Here is an 18142-nt window from a genome sequence, read left to right on the forward strand (position 1 = left end):
ATATCAAACTGATCTCTGCTAAGATAGCCTACGATGCAGCAACGATACAAGTACAAAACACCAACGATAAAAAATACTAGAGGTAAATCAATAATATGAAAGCCAAAATTGCTGATCGTAAACTTAAAACATGTACTTTCCAGTAGCAGAGAACAGAAGGCCTTTTATAGAATTTTAAAGAAAATATCTTATGCATTAAGCACACATTGATCTTATCGACGTCCAATATTCGTTCTCTCTAACTTTGGCATTAATAATATTAAGAGAATAATGATTCCGTTCATGAATGATGTTTTATCTTTACATCAATTGCATTATGTTGTTGTTATACCTACATCATTGAACTTCGTGATAACGAAATCGTCACGATAGTGCCTCAATTAATTCCTAATTAAATTTCTGGTAATTTTCATTAGCAAACAACGTGTGCAACCAACAAATACACATTACACTAATTGACATTGGCTTTGTTTACACCCAAATTAATTAAAATTGAGGTCTTTAAATTACAAGGATTGAACAAGTGACTCGAAAATGTATAATTTTACCCTCAAAAGATAGAAAAGGCGGCCCTGTGTAGATTCATCATTCGATAGACGCAATCAAACGATTAGTGAGCAAACAGCAATAACGTGAAATTGGGTTAAACAAGTGAACAAATTCGATCAAGTTTACCGCATTTCAAATCGGACATTTGTTAGGTACTCTTGGACATTTCACGTACCTACAGTTAGCCATATGATGGTGCAGACCTAATTATGGTGTATCCTCAAAAACTGTTCGGTATGAATCCAAGGAAAGCGTCGACGGAAACGTTCCGGAAGGTTAGTATTGTAAACGCACACATTGAAATGTGGTTAATAGTTTACTAATATTTCAGTATCGGTATATACAACTGTAACTTCGACAAATTTAGTAGATAAAATATACTAAAATGGATTTTTAGAAAGTAGAATTAGGACCACTATCACTTTTTGTTAATGTCGTGATAGCTTAAAGATAAAAGTGGTTCCTAATATCTACTATATTAAAAAATGCTTAGACAGTCTTTAGATTTTTTGATATTAACATATTCGCCTTAAAAATTTACTAATAAGTAATAATGCAGCCAGCCCCGAGTTTAGATCTCAACGGCTCATAATTTAAATAAACCAAAATACTACGTGATGACATATTTGTTTCAAAAGATGTCTCGATTTTGTATTGTAGTCCTCACCCGCTAGTTAACACTCGTAACTGATCTTTTATAACCTTGATGGTTATTCAGTGAAATTTTCCAAGAAAAAGTATACGGCAGTTTTTCATGAATGTCAAGCCAAAATGCATATACAAATAACACTAAAAAGATCATTTGAATTTAACAGCAAAATTATTGGATGACAAACCCCCAACGGGAGCACGCACCATGGTATATCTGGGATTCCAAACAGACGGTAGCCAGAAGTAGGAGTGAGGTCAGTTACATAGAATAAAATAAATAAATTATTATATCTACTTATTTTAAATTGTGTAATTTTTATCTGAAACATTTACCTTTTGCCTTTACAAATTTTTATTTATCAAGACAAATGCGGTCTTTAATGATCGAATGTAACGATTGAACAATAATAATTTAACTTTAAATCTAGTGGATATAGGTATAAAGAATGGAAGAAATCTGAGAACTTTAGAAACAAAAATATTATACTAGATCGTATTCTTGTAAAAAGAACCATTTCTTCAATTTAAACTTTAGGAAAGACCCCCTCGCCATGAGGTATACGATATGAAGTCCTTTGGGAACGATGTCCGGGAGTACCTTCTGACGTCGACGTTGCATGGTCTTCGCTATATTGGAGAGAAAAAGTTAACGTGGTTTGAAAGGTAGGCTTAAAACCATTTAACTTTATAAGTATTCTATAGTAAAGAGTGAGGTAATTAATCATTGATCTTCGTGACATTGCTCATTTCGTTAGTACCTATGTTCAGTTTCAGAAACTTAGAAAACACAGTTGATTTATTTATTTCATTTTTATACGGAGAGTATCATATTTTTAATATTATTATACAAATAGGATTTTTTGGCTGGTCGCTTTCGGATTCTCACTGGTCTGCGCAGCCTTCTTCATTCTGAATGTATACGCAAAATGGCGTCTGTCACCAATGATCGTGAGCATCAACCCTCAGAACATGCCCTTGGAAGAATTGCCCTTTCCCGCCCTCACCATTTGTAACGTAAACCAAGCAAAGAAGTCCGTCGCAGAACGTTACTTGAAATCTGGGTAAGGTTAACCGATGGTTTTGGGCTGTTATTTATAGCTTTTTGCTTTTTACATATATGTACGCGTTCTTATTCGACGTAAGAGAAATCGAAGATTTTTTTTATAATTATCTTTCTTCTTAATGAGAGTAGGTAATTTAAATTTTGTAAGTCATTTAATACTCTTGTTTCTTTTCCAAAGTCACCGGGATATTTCCCGAGAAAATATCCCTGCTGATTAACCTAACCTTACCTTACCATACTTAGGACCAAATTATAACAAAGTTTATACATTAGTACTAAGTTACCTGACAGTTAAAGAATTAAACTTAGGTACATTTCACCATTATGTTTTTCTGCAAACAATTTTTTTTAAAGAATGTGATCATTTTTTCTAAAGCGATCATGTGGACAAGAAGCTGCTGCAAAGTTTGTGCGTGCCGCAAAATGACGCCGACATATTCGAGGACGAAATCGCTGAGAGCGCTGATTGGGATCACACCAGATCATTTCTAATTAATGTTAGTATTGTAACAAATATATGCTTAACTTAGTTAAGTACTAAGTTATAATAAACATACAAATCATCACATCTTTATCCCTTAGGTGGCAGAGAAAGCCAGCAGTCTCTAAAAAACTAAAAGGCCACGCTCAGTAGTATGGCTCAATGATAGATTGAGTTTCAAATAATGACAGGTTTCTAATCCACTTAAAAAAGAATCCCAAGTTTATAAGTACTAACAAATTGTCCCTTTAATTTTCGTCGTCATACATTTTCGGAAAAACCTCTAAGTACATCCCTACCTAAATGGAACCTACATGCCAAATTTGAATTCTCACCAACATTTAGGCTATGCGTTGAAATATCAGTCAGTCAATCAATCAGTTACCTCTTAACAAATGCTAAGTTTAGATAAAATTTAAATGAACAACACTCAACAGCTCTAAATGATCACGAGCGAACACGATTTAAACAAAAATAGTTGACAGAGTCCGTAGGTATATGTACTAGAATCTTCTTAGACCTAACCTTTATAAATAAGTGCTGAGGAAATGAGTGTAATAACTCTAGATGTCAGCGTCAGGGGCGTCAACATCCGATGTCGAAAAGATTTCTTGAACTTATAATTAATACAGGAGTTGGCGCCTACAGAAAACTGGCTCTACCCACCTAAAGTTTCACTAAAGCAAATGGCTTTTGTGAAGGATACCATTAAAATTTATTGAAAAAAAGTTGCTTTTCAAATTTGAAAACATCTCGTTTCTTTATTAGCTTTGGTATTTAGAAAGTAAGTACATGGAATGTAATGGAGTTGGCAGTTAGAAAGACATAGAGTACCTGGTACTCTATGTCTTTCTAACTTGAACTAAACAATGCGAGGCCTGCTATATGTAGACTGCCATATTAGAATGTTTGGCAATTCTCGGTGATTTGCCGGCTTACACTAAATCGGGAGCCAACTTGAGGCTTTCAATGGGAACCTTCTATAGCTCTCACCATGTTTTTCTCCGCCGTAATCGGTTTGAAATCAACTAATGTATCAAATCCTACTGCGGCCTAAATCAATGACTTTGATAACAAGTTATTGATTAAGGTCGCAGTAGGATTTGAACCTGTGCGTCATCGGGTACATTCGACCACTTTATCATACCATCAGGTAACCCAGCCGTGTACGGAGATGATTCCGCTATGCAAGTGGAACTCCGAAGTGAAGAGCTGCCAGGACCTGTTCAACGCTCAGCTGACGGACGAGGGCCTCTGCTGCACCTTTAACGTCGTGCACCGGGACAAAATGTTCCGAAACCCGTGAGACTTTATAAATAAACTAGCTTTCGCCCACAGCTCCGCCTGCGTGAAAAGTTCCCTAAGTAAAGGCGACTAAGGAATAGGCTAATTAACTTGGGATTCTTCTTATAGGCGATGGGCTAGCAACCTGTCACTATCTGAATCTCAATTCTATCATTGGGTCCAAACGTGGCCTGTCGGTCTTTCAAGACTGCTGGATTTGTCTGACCCGCAAGGGATATAGACGTGATTGTGTGATTTTGTATGTTCTTCGATTAATCAGACATCTGGAGACCGAATTAGAAAATTGCTCTACTACTCTTGTTTTGAATCTCTTAATCAAGCCCAAATTATGACCACACACGAGTATTGTCCGTAAACATAACGGAGTAACTATATATATTTGTCCACCTCATAATCATGATGAGAGAGGTATCCGAAAGCAACATGAATTCGACTTGTTTTCTAGACGTTTTAATGCTCATTTATTTATGTTGACATCAGGAAGTCCCTAAACGACCTGAACCTGACATTTCCATTGCCAGCGGTAGACTGGACTCCCGAAGATGGCTACCCACCAGATGCGCCTCAAAACGGGTTTCCTTGGAGGCCCAAAGGTACTGTTATACTATACTGTACTATTTACTGTCCTTTCTCGACGATCCTTTCTTCTTGGTTACTTCCTCAAGTCTAATTCTTGAACGGCCATTTATGCAACTTTCTATCGTAGGTCTATCTATATCTACCTATATTTGTAATATTTGTATTAGTTTATTTTCAGATTGGCGGACATCCCTTTCACCTTTTAATTTAAACTCGTCCTGTTATGAGGAGTTGGTCTTAGCTCTTAGGTCTTTGTCTGTCCACAGGCCAGAAAATATAAAAAAAAATAATTGATTTTCAATCTATACTCGGTGAATCCATTCTAATGAATTCAATATTTTTATTAGGTGTCGGAACCAATCATGGCCTTTCTTTAGTGTTGGATGCTAATATTGAAGAATATTATTGTTCATCAACCAAGAGCACTGGATTCAAGGTAAGAAAAAGAAGTACATTTACCTTTTGATTGCATTCTATGATTACTTAGGTAGGTACTTAAAATACTCGTAGGTATAATGCAAAAGCACCAACAATATAATCTAGAACCTCAAGCTCTCCCATTAACTTGCCTTCCGAAGTTACAAGTCTTAAACTGATTGGAGACTTTATCTTTAACCAAAATAGTAGAAATCCATTCTGTCGATAGCGTCAGACTCCTGTAGAACAATTAATAACAATCTTAGTACAAAATCTAAGCATTTTTGTAGATACTTCTCCACAACCCAACGGAGACGCCCAAAATGGCAAACCTGGGCGAGATCTACGGCAGCGGCATTGAGGCGCGGGTGACCATACAGCCGCGAATCCTGGACGCGCAGCCAGCTCTCAAGTCCATTGATGTGTCGAAGAGGCTCTGTCTGTTCTCTAGCGAAAAGGACTTAGTATTTTATAGGTACGTACAAACAGCCCAAGACTGGAGAAATGTTGGAAAGCAAGCCGAATGCTACGAAGCTTAGAGGCTGAGGTTGCACTTGGAAAGCAAAGATGAGGGAAAGGTTCTTCAGTATGGACAGTCGACATCATACTACCTATACTTACAAATTCGTATCAAATTTTATAGTAGCAACTTTTTTTCGTTGTTTTAGTACTAATAAGTATCTACTTTGATTTAACCTAAAATGGAATGGAAGTCAATCAACAAATGCTAACTTAAATAATAATAAAAAAACGATCGCTGTAAAATCGTAAGAGAAAAAATTAATTGACTGGGTAAAATATTTTTTAAGAAGATACTTTTTACATCGATTAGTTCACACTGAACAACAATTATTTGTTTGTTTTACAGGACTTACACTTTGAAGAACTGCGAGATGGAGTGCGAAGCCAAAGGAATGTTGGATTTGTGCGACTGTGTTTTCTATTATATGCCGAGTAAGTTACTTGTTGCACTAAAATTTAAAGCATTAAAATTTATTATCATCAAAAAATGGTATGAATGTTTATTTCAGAGAACAAAACAACTCGGGTTTGCGGCAAGGCGGACGCAAAATGTTACAGTAACACATCCATAATAGCTCCTAAAAGTAAGTAGGTATTCACGAATAATAAATATATCTAAATTAAATGTATGAAGTACTGTATAGCCATAGAAATGAGAATATTATAATGACAATGGAAATGCCGTAGGTACACTTTAATAATAAAGATGTCCTTGTCTAACAAACTATAATAAAGAAGTCTTGCATTTTGGACATACTCTTCTGCGCAGGTTGTCAAGCTGTCAATGTGTTCGTTCAAGCTGTTCTTCCAAGATCATTGACAAAGGCACAATGTGGTTAAAGTATTTTGAACTATCTGTTGCCCGCGGTTTTCTCTCACACACATTGAAAGTATTTTCTATTTGTAGGGAAGGAATGCGACGAATGCCTGCCCGCTTGCACAGAAATCGCGTTCTTTGAGCGCATGAGCACGGCTCCGCTTAACAGCGCGGGAGTGAAGGCGCTGGCCAAGCTGGTCGCCAAGCCTGTGGACTACTTCACGTAAGTATCTTTAACATGTAGGTATTATCTATATACACAACTTAGTTCTAGATTCTAAAATGAACTGTTACTGGGATGCCCAAAAATTTATTTTAATTCTCGTAACTTTTTCAAAATCCTCGTAGATGCCTACTATATCTCAATAGGTATTTCTTCCGCAAATTTTACAGTTTGGAAAGTAAGTAAATTTATGTAAGTAACTCTATAAATTCACAACATTTCATTTTCTTTAAGGAAAAATATGCTGGTGGTACATTTTTACTTCGAGGATGACACGTTCATAAGATTGACCAAAGGGGAGATATTTGGCCTCACTGAATTTCTTTGTAAGTACACATCTACCTATATCTAGGTAATGATTTGTTGGAGAAAACATTTTAACTAAACAATTTTCTACTTGACAGTTCAAAAAGTTCAGTTTTAAAATACTGAATTTAGAAATTCGTAATGTAAAACATACATACAAAGCTTAGAAGAAAGAAAGGTGGCACAACGATCTCCAGAGCCCACCATACATGGGCACCTAAGGATTTAAATCTATGAATCGCGCTTATTAGTCGTGACGCCCCGTTCAACCATGGCCGTATATATTAAACCTATAATGACGATGAAATTCCCAGCCAACACCGGCGGGCTGCTGGGGCTGTGCATGGGGTTCAGCATGATGAGCGCGGTGGAGCTGGTGTACTTCGTGACGCTGCGCGCGCTCTGCATAGCGAGGGAGCGTCGCCCTGCGCAGCCCTTCACTAAATAAATTGTTGCTAAATTCATTGCTTAATTTTATCATCATCACGGAAGTTTGCGTTCCTTCCGTGATGATGACAAAATTACTAGAAAATTATAAAATATACCATCTGAGTAATCGCAAACGTTCAGAGTGTATACTTTTCTTTGAGGATCATTGTACATTGGAAATATGGAATTATAATAAAAGAACATATATATTAAATAAAAAAATCCTTATTTTAATATTATACTATCTTAATATCTACAATATTTTACATATAAATCAGTCTATGAACAAGATTTCGAACAGAATTCATGTAGATATACCGTCACATCTATATACAAATATTGCAATATATTGCAATTTTTAAACAGGTAGGTAGTTTCTTTTTGTTTGTACATACTTTTTATAAGATGTATATAATTTCGTTCTTAATTTTGGGCTAGATCTGTGTGATTAGTCCAATTTTTAATCATTAAAAGCCGTCACAGGAACTTCTTTAGTCCGAAGTGTTATCAAATATATTGGGTAGATTTTCCTATCCGAAGCTTGCTTACATGAGTGTTAATTAAACTTTAAGTGTCTGCAAGTATGTATTCACGACTGTTGCCTGGGCGGGGCGTGCGCGGGCGGGGCGGGCGGCGCGGGGGGCGCGGGCGCGTCGGGCGGCTGCAGGATGCGCGTGCGCCGCCGCGTATAGTGCTGCCACAGGAGAATTGCTTGGTCATCCATGAATTTGCATACCTATAAAGAAAAATTACAGAAAGTCATTTTTACATCCTGAAACGGTAACATCCTACATGGGTAATAGTAAACATATTATCATTCATCTTAATGTTGGTCTTGGTTGTCTTTTCCTCCTTGGAGTGGGAAGGCGCCCAACTCAAGAAAGTCCTAATATAAAAGTATTAGGACTTTCTTGAGTCTTAAGTCGCATCAGCAATATTCAAATATTTTCGCCTCATACAATAATTAAACTTTGGTGTTACTTATAAAAGTATGTAGTAATACTGTAACATTGTTTAAGTTATTAACAATATTTTATTAAGTTCATCCTCATCATCTATTATCGTATTTTTATAGGCAGCAGCACCAACTATGGGGATAGCAGGGTTTCGCTCTTGACTCCAGGAGTAGATGAGGAAGGATGTAGTGTAAAGTGTAGACGGGTCTATATTCTAGCCAAGGGACAAGTGTATTTTCTAGATGTTTTCTCCCACCATATTAGACATTAAAAAAAATGGCATTAATATATAGACATTGTGGTTTCTGGCACCAATATTGGACTAGTTACTTAAACTGTTAGTCCTTTCTAACCCTCAAGGAATATAGACGTATTATTCAATCCTGGTATAATTAAAAACAAACTATAGAGGCGGTACTACAAGAAATGATTATAATATAGATTTTAAATGTGTATACCTGTGCAGAGACACATTCTCTCCTAAATGCTTCATGTTGCAGTAGCTCCAAGAAATGTAGACACATTGGGTACTTCAGGTATCGTGCATATTCTGGTTCCCGCCAATATTGTAAGTATCGGAGGTAGTTGACAAACGTCTGCTCTTTTAGGTAGCCACGTTGAGCCAAAACTGAAATATAAGTAAAAAGATGTGTTTGTTATATTTAAGTATCAGAATAAATATCACTTATATTATTTTTTATTTATATATTTGAATATATTTAAATAATAGTAACATAATATTACATAATATTTTCATTTCATGAACACTATGGTGATAATAAATTAAATCACAGTTCCGGTATAGAGATAATAGATATAAATAATATCAATAGCAGTTAGAACGAATATTAGCGCATAAAAACATATTAACATGCAGTAGCGCTCATCGTCTGTAAGAAAGATTTTGCAACTAAAACTCAACTAAAGTTTTATATGATAAATAGTTGTTTGAAGAAATATCTAATTGGGATCACCTTAAATGGCTTCAAAAAATTTAGTCCATGGGATCCAAGCTCTATTAAGTTTTTAAAACAAGTGTCTCTGCATACTTTCGGCATCACCCATGACAAAAGCACTAGCTCTTATCCCGCAGAAAGAATAGAGATTGCCATTCAGCCACATTAATGCAGCTGGAGTTCTTGGAAAGAGCATAGCTATTCCAATTTTTAATCATTATTTTAATTTTAATTATTCTTTTTCTATTTTAGATAAGATTTAATTATAATAAGGTTTAGTTTATTGTAATTGGTTTTTAATTTATGTTTATACTTTTATCACGTAATTGAATTACTTTTGCTTTTAACTAAAATTTATTTTTCATTTTGTTGAGAACTATCACTTATCAAGATTCTTTGCCTTTAATTCAATACTTAAAGAAATGGATTATAATGGTCCTCAGAGAATAGGACTTTTAAAGCTTTATAAGGCATCTTAGCATTAACAAAGCATAATATTATGATGATAAAGAGTTGTGAAACTCACAGTGTATGTAGTTTGGGTTCGCCAGGCACTGCACAAATTCAAGCTCCACTTGAAATCTTATGCGGTTCTGATCTTCTGTTTCGGACATTACTGAAATTAAGTTTCATTTTTAAATCACCAAACACAAATATATATTTTTAAATATACTAGTAAGTAAAATTAATTAGTGTTACTTTCAAGGTCTCTCTGACTCTGATATACCTCTAATAAGCCAAATGCATAATGTTTATATTCTCTTTTGCCAAATGCTGAAAATGCAATCAGATTCAGAAAAACCCTTGACATTAAAAAATAAACAAATAGGTTATGCAGTGTTTACCAAAAACAAACAAATATTTGAGAGAAATGAATAGGTTAACTACTTAGTTAGGTTTTTTGTAAACAACAATTACACGCACCCGCAGACGGTGGCTTGTTATAAACTATCATTATGATAAAATTTACTTATCTCAAAACACAGTTACAATACTGCGATAAAAAAGGTATTAAATATATCAAACAGCAGGCATAACCTTACCTTTACCAGCCATCATTTTGACAGATTTCCACCCACCCGTACCCACTTATAAAATAAATTATAAATAAAAGATGTAGGTAATAACCTCCTCACAATTGGGCACCCTAAACTAAAAAAATATCATTAATAGAAAGTAGCTCATTGGTAAAATGTAAATAAAAAATGAACACTGGAAGAAAATGGTAACTGTCAGTCTTCTGTCAGTATTTTTCAGCACGGGTCCGAATCTCCCATATTAAATTTGCTAGACGTAGGTATTTGGTGTACTTGACGGGGATTGGCTGTAACAGGACATTACATGACAAGCAAGTCATTCTTCCTTCCCCAACCCGCTTCTGTAGTGGCCGAACCGACACCCAATCTTGAGTCGTATTTGTTAAATCGCGTACCTGGTCTACTAGGTACGTGGTCGAGTAAATACCAGAGGCAAAAACCAGCTAAAAAAACTATATATGTAGGTAGATATAGTTAACCTGCAAAATCAGTAGTGTCCGACCGAAGCTTCGGCTTCGGCTTCGGCTTCGGCCACCTTCGGCCAAAAAATCCACCTTCGGCGAAACATTCGGCTTCGGCCCAAAATCCGGCCGAAGCCGAAGGTTTCGCCGAAGGTCCGAGCGACCGTCGAGATTGAACGAACTGTTACGAAAGTCATGAGGCGGCGGGGAGTCACTGTCAAAATATCACATTGCTGATTGCATGCATCAAAACAAGTCCGTACGTGTATTTAAACGAGTGTTTTTGTAAGAAATCAAATCATTATTTTTTACCAGTAGGTAAATCACAAACTTTTATCTATACATATGTATAATAAAACAGTAAAAATATTTTGTCTGTACATTTAGTATTTTCGACTGAAATGGATAGAGGGACACTTAGAATGAATAATAGAAAGCAAAAATATTTTTTTTTAATTTCTTGTCTGTCTGTCTGTATGTATGATCACGATTATCTCCGAAAGTACTAAACCGATTTACTTCAAACTTTCACCAATTGCTTTGTTTTAACTCAGAATAACATTTAAAGTTTGTTTCATCAAAATCGGTTCACAAAAAAAAGTTATCGACATTTGAATGAACTCAAGGCATCAGTATGCCTGCAAATAAGTTACGAAATTAAAAATTCAAAGTCATTTATCATTATACGACGGCATTATACCTATAACATATATGTAAATATAAGTGAAAGGCGACTAAGGGATGGGCTTACAAACTTGGGATTCTTTTTTAGGCGATGGGCGAGCAACCTATCACTTTTTGAATCTCAATTCTATCATTAAGTCAAATAGCTGAACGTGGCCATTCAGTCTTTTCAAGTCTGTTGGCTCTGTCTACCCCGCAAGGGATAAAGACGTGACCATATGTATGTAGTCTACTTTAATTTCGACACCAACGCAACGGCTTCGATGGTCCAGTGGTTACCCCGTGAGACTGTGAAGTTGGCGGTCCAAGTTCGAATCCCAACAATTACAAGATATTTTTTATTATTAAAAATATATTTTTTTTTGTATTGTTTGAGTATTTTATGTAAAAAAACTGAAAATCAAAATACTACATATAATAATAAAACGGTAAAAATATTTTTTCTGTACATTTAATATTTTGACTGAAACGGATAGAGAATTTTTTTTTTTACATTTTTGTCTGTCTGTATCTGACTGTATGATTAAAATTCAACTCGAAATTTACGCGGACGAAGTCGCGGGCAACAGCTAGTTTATCTCTAAACCAACCACCTCTATGATATATCATCAACTTCTATATGAGACAGTCAATATATATACCTTCAATATTGAGGTTTTGAAATGATTTTAATATTAATTGTAGCTTGTAGACAATATTGAACAAAATTAATTACTGAGTGCTGAGAGAATATAAACCTTCGGCTTCGGCTTCGGCTTCGGCCGAAGGTTGTGGCGATAGCCGATTAATCGGCTTCGGCTTCGGCTTCGGCCAAAAATAGACCTTCGGTCGGACACTAAAAATCAGTTTCAATAGTTGTGGTAGCCCCAATGAGCGCGCAGCAATGGCTGGGCAAATGGGGAAAGGGTGAGGGGAGCAAGTCTAGAAATTTTATTAGGCACATGTTGGTCTGATATCTCTACTTAGTTTGTGATTTTTAGCATCTTTATTTAATTCATAATTTTGTTTGATTATTAGGGTTCCGTACTTAAAAGGTAAAAACGGAACCGCATTAAGTACTAAGTTTCCGCTGTCTATCACCAGGCTGTGTCTCATCATCCTGCAGAAAGTTGAAATTTTCACAAATTATGTATACCCGTTGCCGCCATAAGAAGTACCTACTAAAAATTTAAATATTAAGGTGGGGGGGGGGTCCTCATGCCCATAAAATAAACGTAATTTTTTTTTCTTTTATTTCAATTATTATATTTATTTAAATAATTTAGTGACACTAAATTAATTATTAAAAGCTCCCATAGAAAAAAATCCAATTTTTTTTGGCCGATTTAAATAAACCTGCAAATGAATATTTAAGCAATAAACGTGATGATAGTACGGAACCTTTAGAGTCGCACTTGAATGTTTTTTCTTTTAGTTTATTTTCTTTCGTTTTATTGAAGTGTCAAAGGGCCTACGCAGTCAAGTCTCTATCAAGATAGTCAAAATAACAGTTAGATTTTGACTCAAACCAAATCTTTTGGTTTCACAACATTGGTTGACGTCAAAACAATTGCTCAAAATTAAGTTTACTGCCGCTTACAAGGCGTCAGTGCAGAAGAAGCAGTAACAAACTGCACATCAGCATTTTCTTTAACAACGTCAACTTCACAAATATTCAATCTTACAATATAATGTGGACGAGATAAAACATTGTTCCGATTAATTTACTTATATGAGATTTTAATAATATATTTTTTTTATGGATTGCCAATTTTAAATAGACTTATGTGTACTGAATTTTGATTTAGGTTCAAATCAAACTACAATACAATACAAAAAAACTTTGTATTTTCAACAAATTCTAATTTCTGGCCTTCCAGTATTATGTCAGTAATGCGGCATTACTAATGCCCTGCCTTACGTTTGGAAGGGTAAATTTAATGCATTGGGTTTTATTAGCATTTAAAAGAAGATTGTGGACTAAAATTATATCTAGATTAAAGATATCAATCTGAAGCCGAAGTTCGGAGTAAACTAAATACAAAGACATATATTTGACCAAAAGCCAAGAAATCCAAACTACTATTACTACTTACTATACTACATATAAATGCGAAATTAGGTTTGTTTGTCACTTCTTAACGCATGATATGTTGAACTAATATTTTTAAAATTTAGCGTACCTTTAATTAAAATTATGGAGAAAGGACATGGATTTCTTTCATCGCCGAAAAACTTGTTTTCTTTCGTAGGCGCGAATTAGCGCCACTTTATGTACGTTAATATCTTTACACTACAGCAACAGATAACTTTGACGTTGATATAGGACAATGTCGAAATAAACCAATCGCAATCACAGAAATTGTCAATTGCAACGCAATCCATCAATGTGGCAACACATAACTTTGACACAACACAACTCTGACAGCGCCAGTTGAATGACTCAGGAGTAGGAAGAAAAGGAAGATAATTTGATGTGAAAGGCAAATCAGTAATAATTTTTTTCCTCATTACATTTATAGTGAGTGGGTGTTTTAGTTTCAGTTACAAACAAAGTAATATACCTAGGTTTGTTTTTGGCACTTGTTTAGAGCTGTGCTGTACGTAATGTCTGGACACAAGAGCACTATCAATGCTAACAATTTATTCGAAGATGATGTGGACGACAATACCTTTGTTAACAGCTACAGATCAAGGTTTCCTCCACCTCAGCAGTCAGCTTCATCAGCGAACTATGGAGGCCACATTGCGGAACTTGAGCGTCAGCGACAAATGATGCTACAAAAACAAAAGGAAATAGAACAACGCACGCTTGACTCATCGTGTCGAAGTATAGGGCTTCTGCGCGAGTCAGAGCAAATCGGTATTGCAACAGCGGAAGAACTTACTCGCCAGCGGGAACAACTCCAAAACACTAACAAGAGACTAGATGAAATTAACACAAATTTAAATTACAGCCAGAAACATCTGAATGGTATCAAATCTGTTTTTTATGGGCTTAAAAACTACATTTCTGGAAAAAGTGACAAAACACCTCCTCGCAGTCAAACGTCACCTGATACTGCCAGCCTGGGAGGTCCAAGCAACAGCAGATTGATGGAAACATTAGAAAATCTTCAACCAGCTTCAGATTCATATGAGCAACCTTCACGTTTTGATGGCCACCCATCTACAAGGCTCCGCGGCTTGGACCAACAGACAATGTCTCAGCCAGTAACTGACAGCCAACGGGTGAATGAGATGCTTGATGCTAATTTGGATGAGATGGTACATGCAATATCGAGACTCAAGGGGCTGGGAACAGCTTTGGGTGAGGAAATTGAGCAGCAAAATCATTTAATTGATACTATACATGATAAAGTTGAGGGCACTGACATAAAGATTGGAAAACAAAATAAACAGATGAATAAGCTACTTGGAAAATGAAAGTTTTTAAAGATAAATTGCAGTATAGTAATAAAAATGTATAAATCCTAAGTTGTATAAATATAAATTTCATTTAGTTAATCAAAAATACTTGTACATATTATTATAAGCAATATAGGTTTCTTTTCTATCCAATTTTAATTAACGAAATCCTCATATTCTGTAAGGTAATATATTACACTATGATAATGAGTGATAAATATAATTAGCAGTGTATAACTTGCTTATCAACATTACAACCTCATGTTATATCAATAATATGCCAACTGTTTGTATTTAATAAAAAATGGGAGCCACAGGATACATATTTTTTATTTTAAAAATTAAGCATAGATCTCTGCCCAAGAGTAATTATATAATATCTGTGTTGACTAAGATTATTTTTGTAAGCTGGATTCCACTATTTCAACCTCAAAAACAGCATTAAGCAATACAGCTGAATGTGGCTCTAAAATTTTCGAGACTATATGTATGTTCCATCAACCACCAAACTACCTTATCAATGTTCATATATAAAAATACATGAACATTGATAAGGGATGCCTCTTTCCTCCCTCTATTTGCAGTTGTCTCAAAAAAAGAGTATAGCCAAGGTATACTTCCTAAAAGTCAATCTCATACATCTATATTAGTATGGATTGAAAGAGCATTTAAAAGAACATACATTTTCATAACTCCACCACCTTTGTCAGTAGACTACTGGCAAATATTACAAACATTTTTTTTTCTTCTCCTCAAAAAAGGTAAAACATCATTTATCTACATACCACATTAGAGAAATCCATAAATTTTATAAAACTGAAGAACAAAATAATTTGTACATTGCATATTTTTTTACATTATAGTGTGTGCCAAGCTTCAAACTAGGGAAATTATGGATTAGGAATTAAAAATATGATTTTTCGATTTTATTTATTACTTATAAACTTAATACTAAACAGTGTTGGACTCATAATGTGCAATCTCAATTATTCAGTACTCAACCCTAAACTAACCAATCAATATCACATAATTATTGTATTTCTAATCAAAGAATACCGAATCAACTACAGTTTCTAAAATCATATCATCTGTTTCTAAAACTATGTCATTGGCCACTGCATCATGTAATTTCATGTGTTTTTGCAATACCCTTTTATTTGTAAATTTCTTTTCACACATACTGCAACAAATCTCCTTATTGTTGTGTGTCTCTTTGTGCACTTTCAGACCATGGGCAGTAGGGAATCCCTTGTTACACGCTTCACATTTAAAAGGCCTCTCCATGCTGTGTGTATGTGCAAAATGAATCAGCAAAGAGTGTTTTGTTGAGAAGCTCCTACCGCATCCATCATGGGTACACATAAATGGCTTTGGCCTCTTTTGGCCAGTATGGGTCAGAATATGCACCTTTAAGTATGCAGCTCTAGTGTAAGCCTTGGGGCAATGCGGACACTGATGTTGCTTCTCCCCTGTGTGACTTTTCATGTGGGATTTCAGTGTTGATTTTGCTGTGAATCTGTTGCCGCATGTTACGCACACAAACAACTTCCTATTACTGGAGTGAGCAAGTCGGAAATGTTCTTTTAGGTACTGTCGTGATCTATAGGTTTTATTACAGAATCCACATTTAAATGGAGCAACTTCTTGATGAGAAGTTAAATGACGCCGCAGGCCACTTGAAAGAAAAAATCTTTTCCCACATTTTGGGCACAAATATCTCCTCACATTTGAATGTTTTGCCATATGGTACCGCAGTCCATAAATTCGTGTAAATGATTTTGGACATAAATTGCATGCATATTTCTTTTCTCCCTCTTGTCTAGGAAGTTGTTCAGCAGATGTGATCTCTGTGACTGGCGGCAATGGAGCTACTTCTTTATTGACATTTACAGTAGGCTCAAAATCCAGAACTGGGTGGTTACTAAAGAGAGGAACATCATACTCATGGTCTTGATACACAACATTTATATCTATCGAATCCATATCAGGCTGTAAATTAACATTTGACTGGATGGAAAATATTTGTGCAAGGGCAGCATTAGCCTTCAAACAATCCAACTTGAAATTATATGCTAATAAAGCAGTTGAAACACACGAGGAACACATTCCCTGGGGCCAATTTTCTTCATCGTTATTCTGAAAATTTATTTAATAATAAAGTTCATGTGAAAATGAATGTAAATAAAGGTTTTACACGATAAAACTATACTTACCTCCAAGCAATTCAAAAACACCAGAATGTCAATAAGTTTTATTTTATTCATATCATGTTCGACTAAATCCTGTATTCTGGTAAACATGTTGGCATCTGAATCCACAAGGCAAGTACGACAGATATTTTGCGATAATAACAAACTATTAAACTCCATGTTCCTTACATTTGATTTAATACATTAAAATGTATCAGATGCAAACATTTTTTGTTTAATCAAATCATAGTGTACTTTGCTGAAATAAATATTAAAATGTGGAAAACAATAAAAAAAGAAATATGAACTCATCAGTCAGATGAAATCGACATTTTTTCATTTCACCAATCACCAAATGAAATGGAGATCGCGACATGTCGGTCATCGACTCGCGCATTTGTCAAAAATCTGACAACGACAATTACGGTACTGACAGCTCACACACTGTCTATGCTTTTTTCTTCAGTTTTCTAGTGTTGCCAACTGAACGCTTACGGAGCTAGACAGAGCTACCGCTAACGGAGCTAAATTTACCGCCACTACAGTCGGCGGACGGCATCGGTTTAAATCCTGATTCTAGCACACACAGTCGTGTAAAAAATAATGTCTCTGTGTAAACAAAAACTAACAATAATATGTTATGGTTTTATTTATACATATATACATACATAAACTCACGCCTCTTTCCCGGAGGGGTAGGCAGAGACTACCTCTTTCCACTTGCCACGATCCCTGCATACTTCCTTTGCTTCATCCACATTCATAACTCTCTTCATGCAAGCTCGGCGGTTTCGGGCACTTTTGACCTGACCCTTCACCAGGACGTCCTTAATTTGATCAAGATATGTTCGTCTAGGTCTTCCCACCCCGACCTTTCCCTCCACACTCTCCTTGTATATCTGCTTAGTCAACCTGTTTTCATTCATCCTCTCCACATTGACGAACCATCTCAACATACCCTTTTCTATTCCTGTAACTACATCTTCTTTCACATCACAACATTCCCTTATCACGCTGTTCCTTATCCGGTCACTCAATTTCACACCCAACATACTCCTTAACGCTCTCATTTCCACTGCATTTATTCTGCTTTCGTGCTTCTTTTGCCATACCCAACTTTATTTATCTTG

General features: G+C 35.5%; 4 protein-coding genes across 6 annotated transcripts; 2 read left to right on the plus strand and 2 right to left on the minus strand.

Moving 5' to 3' along the window:
- The first annotated feature begins 368 nt into the window (after positions 1-368).
- LOC106134212 (pickpocket protein 28) lies at positions 369-7571 on the plus strand. Its single transcript, XM_013334202.2, has 14 exons — positions 369-824; positions 1365-1454; positions 1736-1863; positions 2055-2261; positions 2640-2760; positions 3898-4046; positions 4530-4642; positions 4976-5064; positions 5336-5520; positions 5914-5999; positions 6077-6151; positions 6475-6607; positions 6842-6933; positions 7228-7571. The coding sequence occupies exons 1-14, from the start codon at positions 759-761 to the stop codon at positions 7359-7361; spliced, it is 1668 nt and encodes a 555-aa protein (XP_013189656.2). The 5' UTR covers positions 369-758; the 3' UTR covers positions 7362-7571.
- Positions 7550-10597, minus strand: LOC106134213 (mediator of RNA polymerase II transcription subunit 31). 3 transcript variants are annotated; one of them, XM_013334205.2, is made up of 4 exons: positions 10298-10597; positions 9781-9870; positions 8757-8926; positions 7550-8078 (listed from the first exon to the last, which is right to left on the minus strand). In XM_013334205.2, the coding sequence occupies exons 1-4, from the start codon at positions 10311-10313 to the stop codon at positions 7932-7934; spliced, it is 423 nt and encodes a 140-aa protein (XP_013189659.1). In that variant the 5' UTR covers positions 10314-10597; the 3' UTR covers positions 7550-7931. The 3 variants fall into 3 exon arrangements, with proteins under 3 accessions (XP_013189659.1, XP_013189658.1, XP_013189660.1); XM_013334204.2 differs by lacking the exon at positions 10298-10597 and adding an exon at positions 10179-10286; XM_013334206.2 differs by lacking the exon at positions 10298-10597 and adding an exon at positions 10100-10191.
- Positions 10598-13680: 3083 nt separating this feature from the next.
- Positions 13681-15212, plus strand: LOC106134154 (synaptosomal-associated protein 29). The gene has a single exon (XM_013334123.2). It carries the CDS (start codon positions 14023-14025, stop codon positions 14839-14841), a length of 819 nt encoding a protein of 272 aa, XP_013189577.1. The 5' UTR covers positions 13681-14022; the 3' UTR covers positions 14842-15212.
- A 527-nt stretch (positions 15213-15739) lies between these two features.
- Positions 15740-17377, minus strand: LOC106134153 (zinc finger protein 667). The gene is made up of 2 exons (XM_013334122.2): positions 17037-17377; positions 15740-16959 (listed from the first exon to the last, which is right to left on the minus strand). The coding sequence occupies exons 1-2, from the start codon at positions 17190-17192 to the stop codon at positions 15865-15867; spliced, it is 1251 nt and encodes a 416-aa protein (XP_013189576.1). The 5' UTR covers positions 17193-17377; the 3' UTR covers positions 15740-15864.
- Between the last annotated feature and the right edge of the window lie 765 nt (positions 17378-18142).

This window comes from Amyelois transitella, chromosome 22 (assembly GCF_032362555.1).
Source record: "Amyelois transitella isolate CPQ chromosome 22, ilAmyTran1.1, whole genome shotgun sequence".
In the NCBI taxonomy this organism is placed as follows: Eukaryota; Metazoa; Arthropoda; class Insecta; order Lepidoptera; family Pyralidae; genus Amyelois; species Amyelois transitella.

Excerpts from the sequence above, each read along its gene's own strand:
- LOC106134212 (XM_013334202.2), top strand. The coding sequence starts at position 759 with ATGGTGTATCCTCAAAAACTGTTCGGTATGAATCCAAGGAAAGCGTCG. Across the intron at positions 2,761-3,897 it reads CCAGATCATTTCTAATTAAT|GTAACCCAGCCGTGTACGGA; the intron begins GTTAGTATTGTA and ends TCATACCATCAG. Across the intron at positions 4,643-4,975 it reads GTTTCCTTGGAGGCCCAAAG|GTGTCGGAACCAATCATGGC; the intron begins GTACTGTTATAC and ends TATTTTTATTAG.
- LOC106134213 (XM_013334204.2), bottom strand. The coding sequence starts at position 10,209 with ATGATAGTTTATAACAAGCCACCGTCTGCGG. Across the intron at positions 9,871-10,178 it reads TAACAAGCCACCGTCTGCGG|TAATGTCCGAAACAGAAGAT; the intron begins GTGCGTGTAATT and ends ACTTAATTTCAG. Across the intron at positions 8,079-8,756 it reads GAGAATGTGTCTCTGCACAG|GTATGCAAATTCATGGATGA; the intron begins GTATACACATTT and ends TTTTCTTTATAG.
- LOC106134154 (XM_013334123.2), top strand. The coding sequence starts at position 14,023 with ATGTCTGGACACAAGAGCACTATCAATGCTAACAATTTATTCGAAGAT.
- LOC106134153 (XM_013334122.2), bottom strand. The coding sequence starts at position 17,192 with ATGGAGTTTAATAGTTTGTTATTATCGCAAAATATCTGTCGTACTTGC. Across the intron at positions 16,960-17,036 it reads TGTTTTTGAATTGCTTGGAG|AATAACGATGAAGAAAATTG; the intron begins GTAAGTATAGTT and ends ATAAATTTTCAG.